Genomic DNA, 22,502 nt, shown 5'->3' with positions numbered 1-22,502 from the left:
TATTCCAATTTGTAACTCATTGTTCCTTTCTTTCTTTACCATTAATCAATCAAATGAAAAAAAAAATTATCACAAGATCCGATGAAACTGGCAATAATGAAAAGACTTTATTACGATGGTAAGCGAATAATTATCTCTTATAGTTGTCAATATATTATTAAATTATCTATTTAGGGATTGTGATTTTTCATAAGAATAAGTAATGGAGAATGTGAAACATAAATCAAAAGAGAAGAAATAAAAAAAGAAGGATGAGGATTGAAAGAGGAACTACCATGCACAAGAAAAGGATCGTTGTACTATGGCTGACACTGCCACTAATCTTTGCATCAACAAAAATAAGTATGGCAAACACAAATACATCATCATCATCATCATCATTATTAGCACAAGAAACACACACAAAGAAAGAAAGAAGGAAGGAATGCCATCTTCGTTCTCATTGTCACCATCGCTATCATTTCTAACAATAGCATCATTGATTGCAATATTGGTTGTTGATTTTGATGTTAGATTTTAATAGTTGATGTTGCCAGCAGTGATATCAAATTTTGATTTTTTTTTTTGAAAATATAAAAAATTATTTCGACGAGTGGCTGTCTAATTTAAAATATCTTATTTTTTTTTAATTTTTATTGCAGTTTCATTCTTATAAGATAATAAACTAAAACTCTCAATTACAATTGAAAAAAAAAAGATAAATTTTAAGAACCGATCTTTTTCTCTCTATAAATTTTATCAATCTCACTCATTGTATTGCTTGTTATTTTTTTTATTCATCTCTTTATCAATTGAACCTAAATTTTTCATTAGTCCTAATTCTTTTAAAAGCATTAATTCACCCTCTCTTAGTATTTTCTAAATACTAAAATTATAATCCAATGAATTGAAGATAAATTCAATTAACTTGATTTAATGGATTTTTTTTTAAATGCACTCATTCTATTTTCTCTTTCTCTAATGTTCTTTTTCCACTTATTTACATAGAAATAAAAGAAACCTATAATATAAATGATCGTAATAAATAATTCCATCTACTTACAAAAATTGGATTCTTGTTAAATGTTACTTCTTATATTTTATATGTTCTTCCTATTAATTAATTATTCTTGAATAATAAGATCATTAGTTTGAGGATTATGCCTTTAATATTAAAAGAATTTTGAGGGTTTTGAAAGGAAAGGAAAGAAGAAAAAAAGGAAAGAAGTATGGAAAACTTTTTAAATTTTTTGAGAAAATCGCAATTAGATTCTTGAGTTTTAAGTTAGAATAATGAAGTTCTTAAATTAAATAATATGAAACAATGTAACTCTATTATTAATATTTTTAATTATTTTATCAAAATAAAAAGATTAGGGGTTTACTCGTAACTTTTGCTAAAATAGTTAAATATAAAGAGTTGCGTGTAAGGATTGATTATTTAGTATTATTTAATTTAAACGTTTAATTATTTTAATTTAAAATTTAAAAATTTAATTGTAATTCGTATAAAAATTTAAGAGGTCGTCGGCACTTAAAAGAAAAGAAGCAATTCCTCTGTTTCTGTCAGGGCGATAAGAGGTGGGTCCTACTTGTTTCCGTATTATTAAACAGTCAGCAAAAAAGAAAAAGAGTTACTCCACGTCAGCATCGGACTGCGCGAGGGCCCGAGAAGGGGATATGATTTGAGAACTTAATGGAAATAAGCCACGTGTTAACTTACTGTACGCTGAAGCGCACCGGATAACCATCATGAGAAGAAAACCCTAGCAGCAGTATTTCTAGTCATCGCCAAAACGTTATCACGTCGTTTGTTGCCTCTGTCGACGATTCTCAGAAAATCGGGCCAAAAATGGTGAGACAATCGTTGAATAAATGCTAATCACCTACATTCTCTCTCTCTCTCTCTGTTTTTTTTTATTCTTTAATTTGGTGTTTTTTTTTTTGTTTTATTTATTTATTTATCAATGTGTAGCCGTTCAAGAGGTACGTTGAGATTGGGAGAGTGGCTCTAGTCAACTACGGCAAGGATTACGGGAAGCTAGTTGTTATCGTCGATGTTATCGATCAAAACAGGGTATTTTCAATTTTTATTTCAATTGTCTGTATTTAGTAATTTATATTGATTGCTTCGCTATATTTATTTAGTTAAAAAGAAACCGTATCAGCTAGTTATAATCAAATACAATGTGTTACAGGCTCTGGTTGATGCTCCTGATATGGTAAGGAGCCAAATGAACTTCAAGAGGTTAACACTGACAGACATAAAGATTGATATCAAAAGGGTTCCTAGGAAGAAAACTCTTATTGAAGCCATGGAAAACGCCGGTTGGTTTCGGGTAGCAAAACCTTTAGTTTTGCATTAATTTTCTTTATTTCTTTTTTCGAAATTAAATGATGTTTTTTGATAATAGATGTGAAGAACAAGTGGGAGAATAGTTCTTGGGCAAGGAAGCTCATTGTGCAGAAGAGAAGGGCTTCCCTTAACGATTTTGATAGGTTCAAGCTCATGTTGGCAAAGATCAAGGTATTTTCTAGTGTTTCTCTTCTGTTTTTCTTTTGCTCTATTCAATTAATTTGTGAGTAGAATTATGTGATAAGGGTTCAAACACGTTGGTTCTCTTTCTCTCTCTTAATCCTAAATGGCTTTAGCAATGGTGGATAACAACTCCATAGGCACACTTAAATGAGTTATTAACACATACATAGCTTACTCCTTTTAATAAACATCTTACCATTATTCATTCACGAGCTGAATGTGTGTTACAATTGTTCTTGCAGAGAGGAGGATTCATCAGGCAGGAGCTTGCAAAACTTAAAAAGGAAGCTGCTTAGAATTTGCTTGCTTGTTTTGAACCTTTTAAATTTTTTTATGAATCTGATACATGCTAATCAGTTGTCCAAATCAATTTTCATGGACTATCGAAGGGTATTAATGATAGCTATAGACTTCTTTTTTTTTTTGTGTGTGATACTTTGAGAAGGTGGAAATGAACCATGCTATAGCTGTATTTGTTAATGTGCTCAGTTGTTTCCACATTGAGTCTTTTCCACCGTACTTCCTCTGTTATCCTCCGGTGGCATACCCTCTTGCTCTCAGTTTTCATTGTTATTTACTTTAGGGTTCTGTTTGTTTTCCGAGAATATTTCCTGCACTTTGGGGTTGACGCATCCTGAAAACTATTCAACTAAAAGAATTTTATAGTTAAAACGAAAAAGAAAAAACATTAAGCATATTATTAAGGGAGGATAATATAAACATTAATCAAATATACGTAACTCTTATTTTGCTAATTTGGGGCTCTTTGGCATTTCCTGTTTTACTCTGCCACAAGGCCATGACTGCTTTTGATGAATTCGGGAGTTTTCAAGGAATAATATATGGGAAATTCAACTGGTTCAAGGAAGAATATATTTTAACGACATTACCTATACCTTATAGAAACTTATGAAGATTTTGACAGGTTCTGCACAGAGGCATTTAGACGTAAAATTAATACAATATTAAGTTCTGGATGATGCCTTCTTGTATATAAAGAAGAGAAATCACATTTGTCCACAGCAAAGCTTTACCTGAAGAAGGGTGGTAATGTTTCTTAACACCACCTATTAAGAGAGCACCAGAGAGTCTCAAACAACACTTGCTTTCGGGAACCAAGAGAGTTCAGTACATCACCTTTCGGGGATAGAGCTGGGGAACAACCAGGTAGACAGTATATCAGCCCTGTGACAACTGTCTAATCACAAAACAGGATTCTACTTTTTTCCAAATACTCTTCTTTTTTGTCATAAATCCAACAAAATGAACTTATAAACAACAGTACACAAAGAGGATGAAGTGGATCTCAACTGAAAAAGCTACACCAAGCTTACAGGAACAGGACAGCTACCTCTCCCATATAGAAACACAGCAAAAAGAAAAAAGAAAATCGACCAGAAAATGTAGCTGATCCTCTGCAGTAACATGCTACCCGATGACAGCTGTATGAATGTCTAATACCTTATCTCTCACTTCAAAGGTTTGGCCAACATTCCTGAAATTGACACCACAGAATTCTGGAGTGCAGCTTAATGCAATTGCGAAATGTAAGCTGGTCACCTGCTGGACCGATAGGGTTTGTCAAAATCATGACCAACAATGAAACATATAACTGATGTGTATATTGATGAGCTTCACTCGAGTAATCTTTCTTCCAATCCAAAACTCAATAAAGCAACAAGAGAGACTTCCATACCCCAGCTACATAGAAAAGATTACTATAATTAGATTTGCAGTACAATGTGACAATAGAACATAATTGTCATACTCCATTCATTTCAATCCAAAAACAGGATATTCCTGCAAAATCACGAGAGTTTAAAGTTTAAACCAATCAATCTAAAAACTCCTAAAATCCATAAATAGAAATTTCAGAAAAACCCAATTGACTAGCAATTTAGAATTTTGCTTCTCTGAAAGAAGATTTACCTCATTGACTCAGAAAGGAGCTTCAAGTGATTCATCCCAAACATCTACACTTCCATTTGAGACATCCTCAACATCTTCTTCCATTGAAAGCCTGATGTATTCCCTATGTGCAAAGCGATCCCACTCTGTCAAAGTTGGATCCTCACGTTCCTGTTCACACCAGAAAGAAATTTACATCAGGCGATCCAGATGAGAGAAACTAGCACAATTCAGAAAACCACCCCCAACCTTGCAAGAACCAAAAACACCAGCAGAACAACCAATATACCTGGCGAATTAGAAATGGATCACGGCTTTCAAAAGCCATGAACTTATTCAGATTGAAAAGTATATTGAAAACGTTCCCTGAAAGCTTGCTTCCTTTCAAATCCTGCAGTGTGATGTAATTTTCTTTCTGCAAATAAATCCACGTCAATACAAATAAATCTAAAATAGATGGAAGATCTCAGAATGCCATAAAGGAACCTGCTTTTACCTCTGGTGCAATCATATCAACTATTTGGCACAACACATCCTCAAATACCACTGCTTCCTGGGCCATACATTCCATACGATGCAGCTGCTCCTCATAGAAGAATTGCATTTCATTGCGAGTTAACACACCATTTCCATCTAAATCTATGCATTTGAACCTGCAAAGACAACTTGCCAAGATAAAGCATGTCCTGCTGGTACCATCAGAAAAAAACAGTAGAGCTCACAAAGTGGTACTTAAGCGTATGCCACAAAAAATAGTGTGCCTCAGAATGATGAGTAATTGTTCAGTCTTTCCCTTAATAGATAGAACTCAAGGTATTGAATAACAGCTGATATGGACTAATATGACTGATAAGTATCGGATTTCTGACAGAATACAGAAGCAATACATTATGGGGACTACAAAATAGCTGCTGTATCAGATCGATATGGACAAAACAAGCCGATATATGTGACATGCATCAGTTGGATTTTTTATTTTTTTGGTCGTTATACGTTATTGATGTGGATGATTGACGTTCATTAACTTAATGTATTACGATACAGACAATGCTTATTTAGGTGGTCATTAACTTAATGTATTACATGTTGAAATATATTGTTGATTTCTTGTTGATTTGGATAATTTTGCTAATTGTTTTTCAAAATTCACACTGGTGGTGGACAATACATTTTGACACAATCCGATTCAATGTGGTACCATTATATCGATTTCAACATTGAAACAGTTCATTATACCATTATTTAAAACCCTGATAGAACCACATCTAGTTGCAAGATACGTTTTGGCCTACAGGAAGTTATCTTAACTTTTCCGCTGAATAAATCAATTGATACAATTTTACCGGGGGACAGTTGGGACTCAGGATTTTGGAAGTAGAGAAATAAGCAAGAAGCATGTCAGGGTAAAAATACCACGGTATTGAACTGGCCATGGCAATGAACTTCCCCAGCAATTTATATTAGGTTAAAAACATGTCAAAATCACAGAAAGTTTTGAGTTCAACATCAGGTACTATTATGCTGACACAACTGTGGATACTTTGTAGAGGTTCGGGTCTAACACAAGCCCGGATACAGGGGAGTTTTTAACTAAAAATCATGCACATACTTCTAATATTACCCATGTTGCCGAGAGCCTACAGAAACCAATCACATTGAACAATTCCCTAAAAGTGATTACATAAAATAGCTAACTAAACCTAAGTTTTGGCATCGCTCTTGCAAGCTAAACATTGGCTTTTAATATCTAATGGCTGATTAAAAAGAGGCACCCTGGAAAAATAGTTTAAGATTTCTTTCTACTTCTTAGGCATGGTTGAGAGGAATGAATAGACTAAACTAGCTACTGGATAAAGATTTGACCCTGTAAATTGCAAAGCATTTCATAGTTTATTTAACCTTTTAACATTATTCAATTAAAAAAAAAGTGTAAGTGTATAAAGACAGAATTTTACCAATATTCAAGACTAGGTTCTGATGATTTGTCCTCCTCTGCGAGCATAAAGTAAACAAAATCTTCATAACCCATCTTTCCTTCAAAGTTGCTAGTAAATTTTCTTGGCACCTGCATGTATTATAGCACAAATACAACAAGGATTTGCACCTCATTTACAAGCATTCTTCCTCATACTTCACAAATTTAAGTTAATTTGATTCGGACTTTGGAGATGAAAGCAGTATGTGAAACCAACCAACCTGTGAAAATATTCTATCAACAATCCTGTAGGTAAGGGCATGATTGCCATATCTAATGAGATTCTCCTTATCAATTAAGAAATCATGGTCTGTATCTAGCTCCCAGAACTTGCAGTATATAACATAGAAATGTTCATAAGAGAAGTACCTGAAATGAAGGAAAAGACATAAATTAATCCACTCCAATAATAACTAATAGCATAGAATATATTTTTACCCTGGCAACAAGCCTTTCCATAAAATACAATCATTTATATTATAAGTCAAACATGACATCTTTAATCTGTTAAAGAATTTTTCTTTAAGATGCAATTATGGCATTAGAATGTCACATTTTTAGTTTGAGTAGTCTCGAATCAAATTGCCCACCAAATCTTTGATGTACAGCTCCATCAATGAAGCTAGTATTAAGAAAAATAGAGACTTGCCTAGAATAAGATTGAACTTCAATCCCTTAAAACTAATATCACATACGATATTAATTGTAACTATTGCCAATATTCAAATTCATATAAAGAGTTTCTGGGCATGCCAACCTTATGACTTTATTAATGTCCTCTTCCTCATCTGCGTGTTGCATGGCAGCAATGAGATTACCACGTTTCAGCTCCCTAAGGGTAAGACGTCCATTTCCTGATTTATTGATATGGTAGAATATTCTGTATATGACAGTTTCAGCTGGACAGATAAATCAATCATTAATAGGCAGATAAATTCGTGAATAAATATATGAGCAATGAAATGAATAAATCACTAAAGATGTACAGAAAAGATTAACTAACTAAATTAAACGACTATAATTTCTACTAGACAATATATTTGAGATTTACAGAACCACTGTTTGAATGACTAGTTGATGTCCTAGATGAGCTCAAAATCATGGAAAATTAATCCAAGAAAATAAGGTTATCGGCCATCAATACAATCAACTTTCATCTATATATTGACATGTGTTGGCGTAAAAATTATAATTCCTCCAACAGTGGAATAGAATATTAGATTCTTAACCCTCATTGACATCCATTTCAAAAGTTTTAACACAGGATTGTAGTACATTCAGGTGGGAGTCAATCATGTGGTTGGCACAATTACAGGCTTGTCTAGCTTTCTCTCAAAATTAACAAAAATAATTAATGCCATTATCTTCATTTTTGGGAAAGATCATCAACTGTGTTTAAAGCATTTATGTATCACTTAACTGTTTAACTACGCACAAGCTCATATCAAGCCCACAAGCTTTTATTCTGCCCTATTAATAAAAGAGCATACAATCTTCCACCAGCTGATATTCTGCCCCAAATTATTTGATGTGATGAAAGTTTGCAATTCATTTACATTTCATATTTTACCATTACTAGCACTCATTTTGTTAAAAACCATTTCCACTAATAATGCAGAAGAAAATTGTTTTCCTTCAGATTGTTCTATTGTAGAAGGGTAGAAGAAAAAGTTTCTTTTTACGAAACATAGAAGAAAGCTTTGATAGACCCATAACATGGCAAGTCTATTTCAGTTAACCATAACCGTCATAGGCAATGACAGTTGTCAAGTAATTAGGTTCACTAAATGTATTAAAAATAGTATAACACCACAGTAGATTTTCTATTAATGGTGATCCAACTACCTTATATCCCGAATCCCTTTGTTGCAGAAAAATGTGCGTGCATGAAGGAAGGGAGAGAGAGAAAGAGAGAGTTAAATTTTGAATTACAGCAAATGCAATCATTGATATGGAGAAAAGAATATCATTTTTACTAAAGAAGGAATGAAACATAACCTCCATAAATTTAGCCTATAAAACACCAATTAGTTAGGTGCATACCATATCTTTCCTGAAATTCAGGTGTCGTCTGCAGGAATTCTAACCCTGGATGGGTTGCCAAAAGTTCTCGGAGAAAAGGTTTGAAGTCAGCCTATACAAGAAACAAAATGAAAAATGATGAAAAATTCCATAACATGCCAATCAGAGTAACAAAAGATAATTAAATTCCAAGACAAACCTGTGTAAGGTAATTGTTTTCTGGCTGCTTTAGAACATGGAATATACAAGTAGTTATATCCATCGCAAGCATATTGCCATCCACCCAATACTTAATGAATTTATCCCTGCAAACAAATGACATAATTGAGGACCTGATTAAAATATCAAATATGTATCAAAAGAAGTAATACACTCGGTATCATTCAAATAAAAAGGGTGGAATAGATAATGATATGAGTGAACAAGTGTTGTCCGTTCCCAAAATGCAGTACATATCTTCACCAACAAGCAAACAACAAAGCTTACTCCATGAACCCACAACCAAACACTATTGCAATGCGGAGAACTGACACTGAAATTACAAGACATAAAAAAGTTGACAAATTCCAAGTGAGATGTCTGCTTTCCATCAAACAGGTTTAAGGAGAATGTTCATCTTGGCAATTTATGAAGTTTAAGCATTTGTTGGCAGTCAGATCTATAGATCATTTTCATATCCTTCCTGGGATCACTTATAAAAACCCATCAACAAGTAAACTGAAACATCAGATAGATAATTCATTACCATACCAGTAACGATAAACTTTATCAATAATCTCATAACCAAACTTCAATAAGAAATTAAAATCAACTGCCATTAAGTCGCACTCTACAAAAAAAAAAAACTAAACTCGTTCACAAGTCCCTTTATCCCATTGATCATCACCAGCCATGATGTCCATGTTAGTCACAAAGGAATAAAAACAATTAAGATAGCTATATGCTACCAAATGTGAGGTATACTCAATAAATCTTATAGTATCATCAAATAACAGTTCCACAAGTAGATATTTATGGCATGGAATTGGGCAAAATAAGGAAAACTTTCCCAGTTGCTAGTTCTGTGCCTGAAAAAAGAAAACTAAATAGCAGAAAAAATCACTAGCAATTGGCAAATGCTGAACAGTAAAAGATGTGGACTAGTTCTGAGTAGATATGCTCCTGGCAGTGACCCACAGGTTAACACTTCTACTATAAATTATAGAAGAAACAAAAAAGTGCCTACCTTGTCACTACCCCACTGCAATCAGCATCTATCTTTCTAAACAGTGCAGAGGAGAAGAATGATGGCAGTTTGCAAACTTCTTTTGTAAGGGATTTAAACTCTACAAAACAAAAGAAGAAATGTTAACCCCTCCACAGGTGATGTATTCCTTTTCATCTCAATCTTCGCATCCCAAGAGACATGAGATTAAAGTAAATAAATGGTAAACAGAACAAGTTAAATTTGGGTGAAGGGGCCAGATATATAGATTATTATGGTACTGACCATTTATCTGTAAACCATCTGGATGATTACTGAAAAAGTGATCAATTCTAGAGAGACATTGTTCTTTCAGTTCATTTGCTGGTGGACGACCATTTTGAAAATAGAACTACAAGCACATGAATATGTAAGTATTGTGAGAACTTAATGCTTATACTTGAGCAGAGACAAAAGCTAAGATTTCCAATCAACCAATTGAATCTCAATTATGACAGTATCTTACAACAGAAGCTGTCAGGAGTAGGTGAAACCTGAGGTATGACTTCTCGCACTGGTTCTCTAACTACTTTTAATGGGGAACGCAAGGAAGAAGGGCTTGTCTTCTGCTTAGAAGTGCGTGGAGAACCAGACAAACTTCTTGGCGAAAGTGGAGGTGCACTGCCAGCAGGGAACATGGAAGGCAATGAATTGGCCCCACCAAAATTTGAACTAGTGGAAATCCCAAGGATGTTAATAGGATTGCCAACTTTTGCATCATCAATCAAAGATTTCACCTATAATCAAGTATAAATAGTTTGAAATGATATTAGATAAGAAAAATTCGGCATATTTGCCCAAATGGAAGTAAAATGAAGTGGATGCCACAAAAAAGAGTAAAAAGTGAATCGCAATTTAGAACAAATAATTAATAATAGATAGAGAAGACCTCATTAATCTTTTAGCTAATCAAGAGAAAACCATAAAGAAACTACCAAACTACTAAGAGAAAGAGAAACAGAATAACCAATTCCGGCGAATTGGCAGACCATGCTATCACACCAGAGCAGCGTTCTAGCTTCAAGCCTGGACAATGGTAAGAAGTATATCCACGCATAGGCAGAAAGAGGTTACTAATCATGGGTTTGGAAGAAGAGTGGAACTGAGGGCTGAGAAAAGTGCAAATACACATGAAGCAAAAACTGTTCAGGTGGGCAATACTGAAAATTACAGCTGAAATGCGAGCAAATACCAGTTATGAAAAAATTCAGTTCTATATATGGTCATCAAAATACACTTTACAAGTCAAGTAGTTATTACTTGGACACAAAAGCAGTTTAAAACTGTAAATAAACTGCCCAATTAAATTTGTCATAACTCGTGATAGCAATACTTAGAACATGCCTGTTTGGTAACATAGCAGCCCCAAATGGCTTAGCTAACAAACAATTTACAACTGCCAATTAAGTTTCACCGATTATAAAATGGAAACGAGAAGTTTACCAGTCGAGTCGTATCGGGAAGCGAAAGCCACTGAGAGAACAAATTCTCAGCAAGCTGAGGACTTGCTTTAAGCACAAATGGAGACACTTCTGGAAGCTGCAATAAGTCAGTGTCCAAGTAAGAAGCATCCCCACAACCACCATCAGCACCAACGCTATCAATATCCATATATCTAATATCGAAGTCACCACCTCCCCTCAGAAAAAGACCTAGCTTTTCTTTTTGATTCCTCAAATCATATGCTAAATGTTATAGCAAAATTGATCTAATAATCCACACGCCATAACATTTCCCATTCCTCATGGTTTAATTCTTGTCAGCTCCGTATCCAATAGAAGCCAAAAAAACAAAGGAATTAAACTAAACTCTGCTCCTTAAACCACAAAGCATAGCACTAAAGCTTTTAATTTTGAATCCTTTCACGAAATTATTTCTTTTTTTAAAAAACAAAAGATTTATGCTTCTTGAAAACACTTCAAAATTACAATAAGCAGAAGAACAATTCAATCTCAAAACTAAGTAACATCTCTTGCTTGAATACCCTAGAAATTATGACAAAATCTAACCATAGATAACAGAAAATACAGCACAAGTAGATGTTGGAGAGAGAGAGAGAGGGGAAGGAACTTTCGAAAAGGGGGCAGAGACGCGGTCTTGGGCTAAACCGGAACCGCTTTCGAAATGGTGCAGAAACCGTTTGGAGTGAAATTAAGACTTGGACACTTGACTGTAGGAGAAACTTGTAAGCACTAATTAATTATATATACGTCCATTGTTTATACACACTGGTTTATGTTTATATATATATATATATATACGGTGTCCCTGCGCCATTCATTTGTTTCCTAGCTTTAAAGTATTCACTAGATTAATACCCGTGTGATGAACGATAAATTATATAATTCATCTGGTTATAATTAATATATTCCGTCAATTAAAAAGTTATAAAACTAATTTATTAAATTTATAAATGATAGAATTATAAAAATTCAATTGTGTTTAGTTCTAAAAAACATAAAAAAATCTCTTTCCTTTTTGTGGCACACATGTAAAAGAATTGAGTAAATTTCTTTTTTTATATTTAGTAGCTTGTAAACTTTTTATATTGAATAATTTCCAAAATCTTAAATTTGTTAATAAGTATTAAAATATTAATATATTATTAATCTTTGGCTAAAATTTATTTAAAAAGTTCATTTTATTTATAAAAAGAATTATATATTTTGTGTACTAAATAATAACTAGATTCACTTTAAATGAAATTAATATTATATTTTTAAATTATAAAAATAAGAAACAAAAAATAAAATAAAATTAATCTCATGAAATATATTAATTTTTCTAATGTTGAATTTATTTCATAATTTTACTTATGTTGTTATCTGTATAATTTTGATTGAACTTTTATTTGTATTAAATATATAAATTTTGAATTTAAAAGTAAAATTCACTTATTTATTTCAACTAAATATGATATAAAAAATAATATAAATTTATAAATTACATAATCAAAACTTTTAAATTCTCAATTTTCAATTTTAAATAATATAAACATATAATATATATATATATATATATATATATATATATATATATATATATATGGATAAAAGAATACAATATTTTTAGATAATTTATTGTTTATTAATTTCAATAACAATTAATCATCCAATAAAAATTTATTATCTCTTTTCATATAATTTAATATCATTTTTTAGTTTAATTTTTGCTTATTTTTTATAACATTTATATGAATTTAAATAATTAAAAATATATGATAAAATTGTATAAATTAAATATCTTAAGAACATAAAATTAACCAAACTAGAACTTTTGTTTTATTTTAGTTTTATATTTGTTTTTTTCTTTTATGTTTCAAAATTTTTTGATTGATTTAATATTATATATTTTTAAACTTATGTATGGAAGTTAAAATATTTTATTTTACTCTTTAATTTACTAAATTGTATAAAATATAATTTAAGAATTAATTATACTACACTAAAAGTATTTTATTTAAAACATAGAAAGTTGGGTTGCACAAATTAAGTATTTTATTTGAATATAAACATTAGCAGTTTTGATGAAATAAATGTGAGATGGAATGTAAAGAAAATAAACGGTCTGAATGAGCATAATAATTAAATAGAAAAGGATAGTGATTTTTAATTGACAAAATAATAATTTTATTATAAGAATAAATAATCTAAATTATAAATTATAAACAATTATTAAAGAAAAGACTAAAGATAATTTTTTTTTCTAAATAGAAACTATAAAATAATTGAAGCTCATCATTAAGATTCTATATATTGTAAAATAATACTTAAAAAATTAGTTAAAATGAAGGTTATAAAAAAATTAAAAAAAATAAAAAGATACAAGACTATCAAAAATTATAATTATAAAATATATAAAAGTGTGAAAAGAATGGGATATAAAAATTTATAAAAAATATTTTACTTACTTCTTATTAATTAGGTTAATTTATTCTTTTATTATTTTAATTTAATAATTAATTAATTTATTAAATATAAATCTAATTCTACAAGTCTAATTCTATTGAGATTTTAACCATTGGTTATAATTAAGTCTAAAAAAACAAATTATAAGATTCTAATTACCTTCCCAAATGGATAAATTGTTTTTTGGGGTTTCTGCTCCTTCTTTGTCCATTTCATATGTTATGTTATAAAAGTATAAAGGTTTAGGTTTAGGTTTAGGTTTAGGTCAAATATAGTGTGTGTAAATAAAAATCTCTTTCTTTTTCATTTGTTTTGTATTTTATCCGTTGTTCTCTTTTCAATAAATTGTATTTATAAATTTTTAGTATTTTATTTTTATTAATTTTATTCATATACAACTATCATCTATTATATATATTTCAATAATTTTTATTAAACTAATGAAAAATTACATTCATAATTCTAATATAATTTAATTATAATTTAATTGCAATTTTATATATACATTCTAATTCTATAAGCAATTAATATCACTCTATATATATATATATTTATGATGAGTATCTGCCGACTATTTTATGTCAATAAAATTATTTATATATATGTTCATTTTTTATTTATTATAATATATATATGTAAGAATTATATAAAATAATAAATTAATTATGTATTAATCTGTTTTATCTTATGTAAAAGGATATAATTTTTAATTTTTATTTATTTTTTTATACTATTTTTACTTTTGGTTTTAAAAACTGACTTAAACAATTAAATTTATTTATTCTTTCATCTCTCTGAAGCAAACAAATTTATTTTTTTCTTTTAGAAAAAATAAAAGAATATAAAAAAAAAGGTTGAACCCCAGCTTTCTTGACTGCCCCACCTGTTATGTTAAAAAGAATAGAAGTAAATAGCAGTAATAATAATATTTTAATTGATTTATGTCAGTCTCACGATGATTTATTACTAATTTTAATTTTAAATCTAAATACAACTAATCGTTTCTTTATATGTTGTATAATAATAATTATTTTTTTATTATAAAATTGACTACATAAATATAATTTAATAAAATCTGTAATATTTAATATTAATTTATAATATTTTAATAAATAATAGCAAAATAACTATTTTTAAATATATTTAATTTTTTAAACTGTAAATCTTATTAATGTAATAATATAAAAAATATTTATTTAATTAATTTTAATATTATATAAACTAATATATCAATATAATTAATGTTACTTTTCTTTTAGGATTAAAAATTTAGTATATAAGTAAAAGATTAATTTATTTAAAATAAATTATTTAAAATATAATTAAGATATTATTTTATAGAATTAGTATTATTATCTAGTTATAAAATTAATTTATTAGTTAATATGATATTAATATATAATTTATGTGATTTCTTAAGATAAAATTAGTATTCTTATCTGATTAAAAAATTATTTATTAGTTAATATAATATTAAAATATAATAGTGAGTATTTAATTAGAAGTTTAGTATTTAATTAGAAATGTAACTTATAAATCAATAAAATAATAAAAAAAATATAGAACTACACATAAACTTGAATCTTATATGTCAAAAATAAGTACGCATGTCAAAACAAAAAATTTATATGTCAAAAATTAAATATACATATAAAAAATCTTAAGTCTCATAAATTAATAATATATAAATTTAAAACTATATAAACTGTTAAATCTTAATTTTTTTCAATTAAGATACATAATGCAATTTCATTATTGTGTTTGAAATAATTATTTTAAAATTATCAAAAGCTTATAGATTTATTGTCATTCTTTGCCTTTTATTTTATAATTTATATTGATAATTCTTTTTCATAAAATTAAATAGTATTTTATTTAATATATAGAAAATAATGATTCTAATTATTGACAGTCATTATATCTTTTTTATTATGTTGTAGAATAATCTAGAATATTATAGAATATGGAGTAATTAATAGAAGATAGAGTATAATTAATTAGAGATAATTCTAGAGATTAGAATATTCTAAGATAAAAACTTCTCCAATTGTATATATATATATACTTCCATGATCAATAGACAACACAACAATTTCATATTTATTTTCTACTTTTACATGGTATCAGAGCCTAATCTGATTATCTGATCCTCCTTTGCTTCAGATTGCTCAAGTGAGCAATCATTTGTTGAAAATAATTTTCTGCTCTAGTGAGCAGCACTGTGAGATTCTTGTGGTGTTTTTTTCTTTATTGCCTGTGTTTTTGTTATTTGGACACTGCTATTATCCATTTTGTTTTCTGTTGCCTACTGTTGTAATCATGAGCGGTACCAAATCAGTTTTTGTCACTACTGATATCCTTCCGGCAATGACGAAAATTACGGATCAAACATTAAATTGGTCTAATTTTCGTGGATGGAGCAAGACTGTACGTGTGTATTTACGAAGCATCAACAAGGCTTATCACCTAACAGTTAATCCTTCGGATGGCAATACCAAGGAAGCTTGGTTAACAGATGATGCCCGCATATTCTTACAGCTGAGGAACTCAATTGACGGTGAAATACTTCCTCTCATTTATCACTGTGAGTATGTTAAAGAATTAATGGATTATCTGGATTTTATGTATTCAGGTAAAGGCAGTATCTCTCATTTTTATGATGTGTGCCGGAGCTTTCATCGTACTGAACAGCAAGATCAATCTCCCACTGCTTATTTTATGAACTTTAAGCGTACTTATGAGGAGCTTAATGTTTTAATGCCCTTTAGTCCAGACGTGATAGTCCAACAGGCTCAACGAGAACAAATAGCTGTAATGAGTTTTCTTGCTGGTCTTCCTCCTGAATTTGAGTCAGTAAAATCTCAGATTCTTTCTAGTCCCCAAATTCCAATGTTGTAGGAGACTTTTAGTAGGGTTGTCCGCAATGAATCTGTCACGACCCCACCCGTGGGCCCGTAACCGGCACTAGGGAATGGGTAGGCTTAAGGCCACCGAAACCCGTAGTAAGCCTGACACTCACTGATTTAAACAAATCTCATCTCAAATTAATATTATTAAAACCACAAATTATCTTAATAGTTACACTTTACAAAATTACTTCGGTCTACCAGAAAAACTAGGCGAGACTCGAAGCTCAGAAAATTTACAACTGATACATCTACTATTACTATTGCGGAGAATCTAAGATTTACCAATTTACATACCAAATCAAATACATCACCCGATGATGAAGGAGTCAAGATTCTTGAATAAGAGTCGCAGGAGAACTAACGATCACGAATCAAAAATAAGAAATGAGACTCGGTCTAGAGTGAGTTAAAATCATATATCTATAACAGTTTCAAATATCTCAATGTCACCTTATTAAATTTTAAAATAATTAATAAATCACGCGAACCATACGTGTCATGTTAAAACATATGTGTCATGCCATGCTTAAACAAAATTTATTCCACATGCAAGCGGGACGGAGTACTTCAAGGTAGAACTCTAATCCCAACTCTAAAATCTCGATTATTTCAACACTTATGTCTCAACTAACCTCAACTCTATCATCTCAAACCTCTCATTCCAACAGATCGGGCGCCCGAGAGCAAAGCTCGACAGGGACCTTACCTCCGATCCGGCCACTTAACTCTCGGCCTTAGCCTTTCGGGCTCTCTTATCCAATAAGACTGGCGCCCAGAGAGCTTAGCTCGACCAGGGACCTTACCTCCACCGGTCACTTAAATTTCCAAATAAGCCGGCCAGAGAGCAATGCTCGACCGGGGACCTTTACTCCCGGCAACCACACTCTACTAAGCCCAGAGAGCGATGCTCGACCAGTATGCGTCCTAATCTTTCTTTCTCAAAATTTTTACCTCTTTACCCTTTTCCTATCTCTCTCATATTATATTGGAACACTCATCCAACTCCTATGTTCTACTGCCGTCCCATCCTGAGTCATCATGCAATATTAAAATTGGTGATAAAGGAAAAACATATTTAAATAATAATTAAAAGCATCAAGAAAATAATGATAATAATTAAATGAAAAATTAAAATTGCAAATGAATAATCACAGTAGCAAATTAAATTTTATGCATGACACGTGCATAAGCGATATATGACTTTAACTCACAGAATTAGGCGACCTCCTAGCTCTGCTCCGGTGCCTCGGTTGGAGCGAGCCGAACAAACGGACAATCTAGTCACGAAAAATAATTTATCAAAACGCTGAAACAATCGATCTTTAATATTAGGTCTAGACTCCTAGGACTGACTGTCTAAGAATCTCGACTCAGGAGAATTCTACCAAAAATCCGACAGAACCTCCTCTACAACACGAACATTACCCCTCGTCAAAACGGGTCCAGGACCTGCCAGAAGAACACTTCCAATATCCAACAATTTAAACAACGGGAGTCGGGTCCCCAAACTTCACTATCTCCCGACTCCGCCACACAGCACAAAACACAACGCAGGCAACTGACAGACAATTATTTTTGACTCACAATAACATCAAATACTCAATATAAACCATTAGACACAATTAAACCAAGAATTCCAAAATTAACGGGCCAAAGATAATTACCGAGACGCTCGATCGCCGGCCGACTCCGGAGTCCGATCGACGATCCGAACACACCATCGGACACACAACGGCCGATGACAATCCCCGCTTCCGATTTTCCGATCGACACTCGATCGTCCGGAGAGATTTCACGGACGATCACGGCCGACGGTAAACGGAGCCCGATCGCCACCAAACCGGTGCCATTTCGGAAGCTTGAGATGAGGAGAGTCGGGATATGCCCTCCGATCGTCCATCCTCCACGGGAGCTCGGAAAAACCCAAAACCTCGGGCTGCCTCCACTTGAAACTCTCTCCTCCGGCCACCAAAACAGCCGTTGCCGCCAAAAGGAAGCTCTCCAAAGGGAGTACGATCGCCACCAAGATCGGTACGGAAGCGCCACACGCGATTCACCACGCTCACAGCTGCTGGGCTTCAAGACGCCGCCTCCGGCCGGCTCCACGCCCGACGCCACCGACGCCTCACTCTCTTCCCTCTCTCTCTCTCTCCTCCTTTCTTCTTCCCCGATTTCTTTCCTTTCAATATCGACATTAGGCCCCCAAACTTTTCCTTATTACAACTTGGTCCCTCAACTTTCTTAATTACTTACAATTTCATCCATTAAAATTCCAATTTAACCCCCAAACTTCTTTTTAGCCTTTCAATTAAGCCCCTAACTATTTAATTTGGGCCAAATCCGAATTATTGAAAATACACAATTACAAAAATACCCCTGACCGACATATTTATTTACAAAAATACCAAGCTCACAAATTTCCATTAAAACCCCATAAAAATAACGTTATACTTTCAATCCTTATTCCAAAATAAATTTCCAATTTAGTCCTAACACATAATTAAATTAAATAATCAAATTCCAACTTAAAATTTAATACTACTAATCAATTATAATACCAATTTTCTCAAAATTCTTTTCTTAAAACATCCTTTATAATTTCTTCCAAAATTTTCCAATATATAATTTTACTTATATAAATATGCATTTGGAAAAAAATTTGAATAACCAAAATATAATCATTTCTCAAATAATTTACTTGAATAATTTCTTAAAATTTCAAACTAATTGGGTATAGAAAATAACTCATTTATTTGATTAATATTAAATTTTTCATTAAATCATTTCAAATTAAACCCAATAATAATGAAGCTAAAATTAACTTAAATAAAAACTCATTATTAAATATATAAAAATTCTGGGTGTTACAGAATCAACCCCATTAGTTGCTCCATCTCAGCCGACTAATGCTCTCATCAGTCGAAATACTGATTCTGGGCGATTCAGCAGGAACATTAATAAAGGGGGAAGTTCAAGTAATCGGGTTCCAGAACAGGGGGGATTGTCTGCTACTATTGTCATGAGTCTGGACACACAAAATGAACTTGCAAGAAATTGCAAAATAAGCTTCAAAGGAATCTGTCTGTGCATATTACAGCTACTACAAATCTTTCTCCTCAACCAACTGATAAGACAATCATGGTTTCTGCAGATGAATATGCTAAATTCTCTCAATATCAAGAGACATTAAGGTCTCCTCATGACTATCAACGCTATTGTCGACTCAGGTAATCCAAGTCAATGTCTTCTTTCCTCTTTATCAAAATGGGTCATTGATTCTGGTGCTACAGATCATATGACAGGTAACCCCAATCTATTTTTCTCTTTTCAACCACATTCCTCTTCTAGCACTGTTAGTTTAGCAGATGGATCGCCCTCACGTGTTATTGGCTCAAGCACTATTAATGCAACTTCATCCCTTTTTTTATTATCTGTCTTACATCTTCCACAATTTTCCTTCAACTTAATCTATGTTAGCAAACTTACTCGAGCATTAAATTGTTGTATCTCATTTTTTCCTGACTACTGTCTTTTTCAGGATCTTATGACGAAAAAGACTATTGGTAGAGGACATGAGTCAGGAGGACTATACATATTGGATACTCAGGTGCCTAGACCCATTGCATGTTCCAGTGCCCTCAGTCCGTTCGATATTCACTATCGATTGGGTCATCCATCACTTCTGCTACTTAAACAGTTATATCCTCAGTTTTCTAGTATATCTACTTTAAATTGTGAGTCTTGTCAGTTTACCAAACATCATCGTGTGTTTTCAGGTCTAAGAGTCAATAAACGGGCTAGCAGTCCTTTTGAGTTAGTTCATTCTGACATTTGGGGTCCTTGTTTTGTAGTGTTTAAAACTGGCTTTCGTTATTTTGTCACTTTTGTAGATGATTATTCTCGTGTTACTGGGCTTTATTTAATGAAAAATCGTTCTGAGTTATTTTCACATTTTTCTAATTTTTGTGCTGAAATTAAAACACATTTTAATCTTTCTGTGCTTAACTTAAGAAGTGACAATGCAAAAGAATACTTATCCCACTCTTTTCAAACTTACATGACTCAAAATGGTATTCTTCATCAAACTTCTTGTGTTGATACACCTTCTCAGAATGGTGTAGCTGAAAGGAAAAATAGGCACCTCCTTAAAACAGCTAGAGCTCTTCTATTTCAGATACAAGTTCCTAAATCATTCTGGGCTGATGCGGTTTCAACCGCTTGTTTCTTAATCAATCGTATGCTATCTTCTGTCCTTTATGGTAAGCCTCATTATAGTATTTTGTTTACTAATAAACCTTTATTTCCTATCGAACCACGAATCTTTGGGTGTATATATTTTGTCAGATATGTCCATCCTCATGTTACAAAATTAGTTCCTAAGTCTCTTAAGTGTGTCTTTCTTGGTTATTCTCGTCTTCGGAAGGGATATCGTTGTTATTGTCCTGATCTTAATCGATACTTGGTATCTACTGATGTTACTTTTTTCGAAAGCACTCAGTTTTTCTCTGTATCTCCTTCTTTAGAACAAGCTGAGGATGATGATTGGTTGATTTATATGACTACCAGCATAGTAGCTGCGGACTTCAATCCACCACAAATTCAGTAACCACCTATTCACCATGTCTATTCCAGAAGGCCGGTTTCTAGCAATTCATGTCCTGTACCTATGGCTTCTTCATCATCAGATCCTTCTCCCGATTTGGACCTTCCTATTACCATTTGGAAAGGTAAGCGTCAGTGCACTTACCCCATTTCTTTCTTTGTATCTTATGATCATTTGTCACCTTCTTCCTATTCTTTTATTGCCTCTATCGATTCCATCATTATTCCCAAAACAGTGCATGAAGCTTTATCTCACTCTGGTTGGCGCCACGCCATGATAGAAGAGATGAATGCATTATATGCAAATGGTACTTGAAAATTGGTTGATTTACCTGCAGGCAAAAATGCGATCGGATATAAATGGGTATTTACCATCAAAGTTAATCCAGATGGGTCAGTGGCTCGCCTCAAAGCCCGCTTAGTAGCAAAAGGCTATGCTCAGATTTATGGAGTGGATTATTCTGATACTTTCTCTCCTGTTGCTAAAATGGTATCTGTTCAGATTTTCATCTCTCTAGCCGCTACACATGACTGGCCATTACATCAACTGCACATCAAAAATGCCTTTCTTCATGATGATCTTAAGGAAGAAGTTTACATGGAGCAACCACCTGGATTTGTTGCTCGGGGGGAGTCTGGGAAAGTATGCAATCTTCACAAATCATTATATGGGTTGAAACAAAGCCCGCGAGCTTGGTTTGGAAAATTCAGTGAAGCTGTTGAGACATTTGGGATGAGAAAATGCAAATCTGATCACTCAGTTTTCTATAAACACTCGGAATCTGGCATCATTCTGTTAGTGGTATATGTGGATGATATTGTAATCACTGGGAGTGATTCTACAGGCATTTCATCACTTAAGTCCTTCATTCATTTCCAGTTTCACACGAAGGATATGGAAAATCTGAAATATTTTTTGGGTGTTGAGGTAATGAGAAGCAATAAAGGTATTTTTCTGTTCCAGCGAAAATATGTCCTTAATTTACTGCAAGAAACGGGAAAACTGGGGGTAAAACTGTGCAATGCACCAAAGCATCCTAATATGAAATTCACAGAAGATGGTGAATTATTTGAGCATCCTGAGAGATATAGACGGCTAGTTGGGAAGTTGAATTACCTTACAATAACTCGACCTGATATTGCCTATTCAGTTAGTGTTGTTAGTCAATTTATGGCAGCTCCAACAGTTCATATTGGGCAGCCTTAGAATAAATATTGTGTTATCTAAAAGGAGCTCTAGGACGAGGAATTCTCTATCAAAATCATGGGCACAATCAAATCGAATGCTTCTCGGATGCAGATTGGGCAGGTTCTAAAATGGACAGAAGATCCACTACAGGCTATTGTGTTTTTCTTAGAGAGAATCTAGTCTCATGGAAAAGCAAGAAGCAAAATGTTGTATCCCGATCAAGCGCGG

The 22,502-nt window shown here is 32.4% G+C and overlaps 2 protein-coding genes across 4 annotated transcripts; one reads left to right on the top strand and one right to left on the bottom strand.

Annotated features, from left to right (window-relative positions):
• Positions 1–1,676: 1,676 nt before the first annotated feature.
• LOC8279698 (60S ribosomal protein L14-1) lies at positions 1,677–2,937 on the top strand. The gene is made up of 5 exons (XM_002529794.4): positions 1,677–1,834; positions 1,955–2,056; positions 2,178–2,307; positions 2,394–2,506; positions 2,761–2,937. The coding sequence occupies exons 1-5, from the start codon at positions 1,832–1,834 to the stop codon at positions 2,812–2,814; spliced, it is 402 nt and encodes a 133-aa protein (XP_002529840.2). The 5' UTR covers positions 1,677–1,831; the 3' UTR covers positions 2,815–2,937.
• A 616-nt stretch (positions 2,938–3,553) lies between these two features.
• On the bottom strand, positions 3,554–11,877 carry LOC8279699 (probable serine/threonine protein phosphatase 2A regulatory subunit B''delta). 3 transcript variants are annotated; one of them, XM_015725769.3, is made up of 13 exons: positions 11,110–11,877; positions 10,161–10,403; positions 9,913–10,018; positions 9,649–9,748; positions 8,623–8,728; positions 8,445–8,535; positions 7,159–7,300; positions 6,623–6,770; positions 6,382–6,491; positions 4,923–5,079; positions 4,716–4,841; positions 4,448–4,597; positions 3,554–4,318 (listed from the first exon to the last, which is right to left on the bottom strand). In XM_015725769.3, the coding sequence occupies exons 1-12, from the start codon at positions 11,275–11,277 to the stop codon at positions 4,457–4,459; spliced, it is 1,638 nt and encodes a 545-aa protein (XP_015581255.1). In that variant the 5' UTR covers positions 11,278–11,877; the 3' UTR covers positions 3,554–4,318; positions 4,448–4,456. The 3 variants fall into 3 exon arrangements, with proteins under 3 accessions (XP_015581255.1, XP_002529841.1, XP_048232702.1); XM_002529795.4 differs by having other exon boundaries at positions 3,554–4,219; XM_048376745.1 differs by lacking the exon at positions 11,110–11,877 and having other exon boundaries at positions 3,589–4,219; positions 10,133–10,271.
• Between the last annotated feature and the right edge of the window lie 10,625 nt (positions 11,878–22,502).

The sequence above is a fragment of the Ricinus communis genome, chromosome 7 (assembly GCF_019578655.1).
Source record: "Ricinus communis isolate WT05 ecotype wild-type chromosome 7, ASM1957865v1, whole genome shotgun sequence".
NCBI lineage: Eukaryota > Viridiplantae > Streptophyta > Magnoliopsida > Malpighiales > Euphorbiaceae > Ricinus > Ricinus communis.
This window is presented reverse-complemented; position numbering and strand designations above follow the sequence as displayed.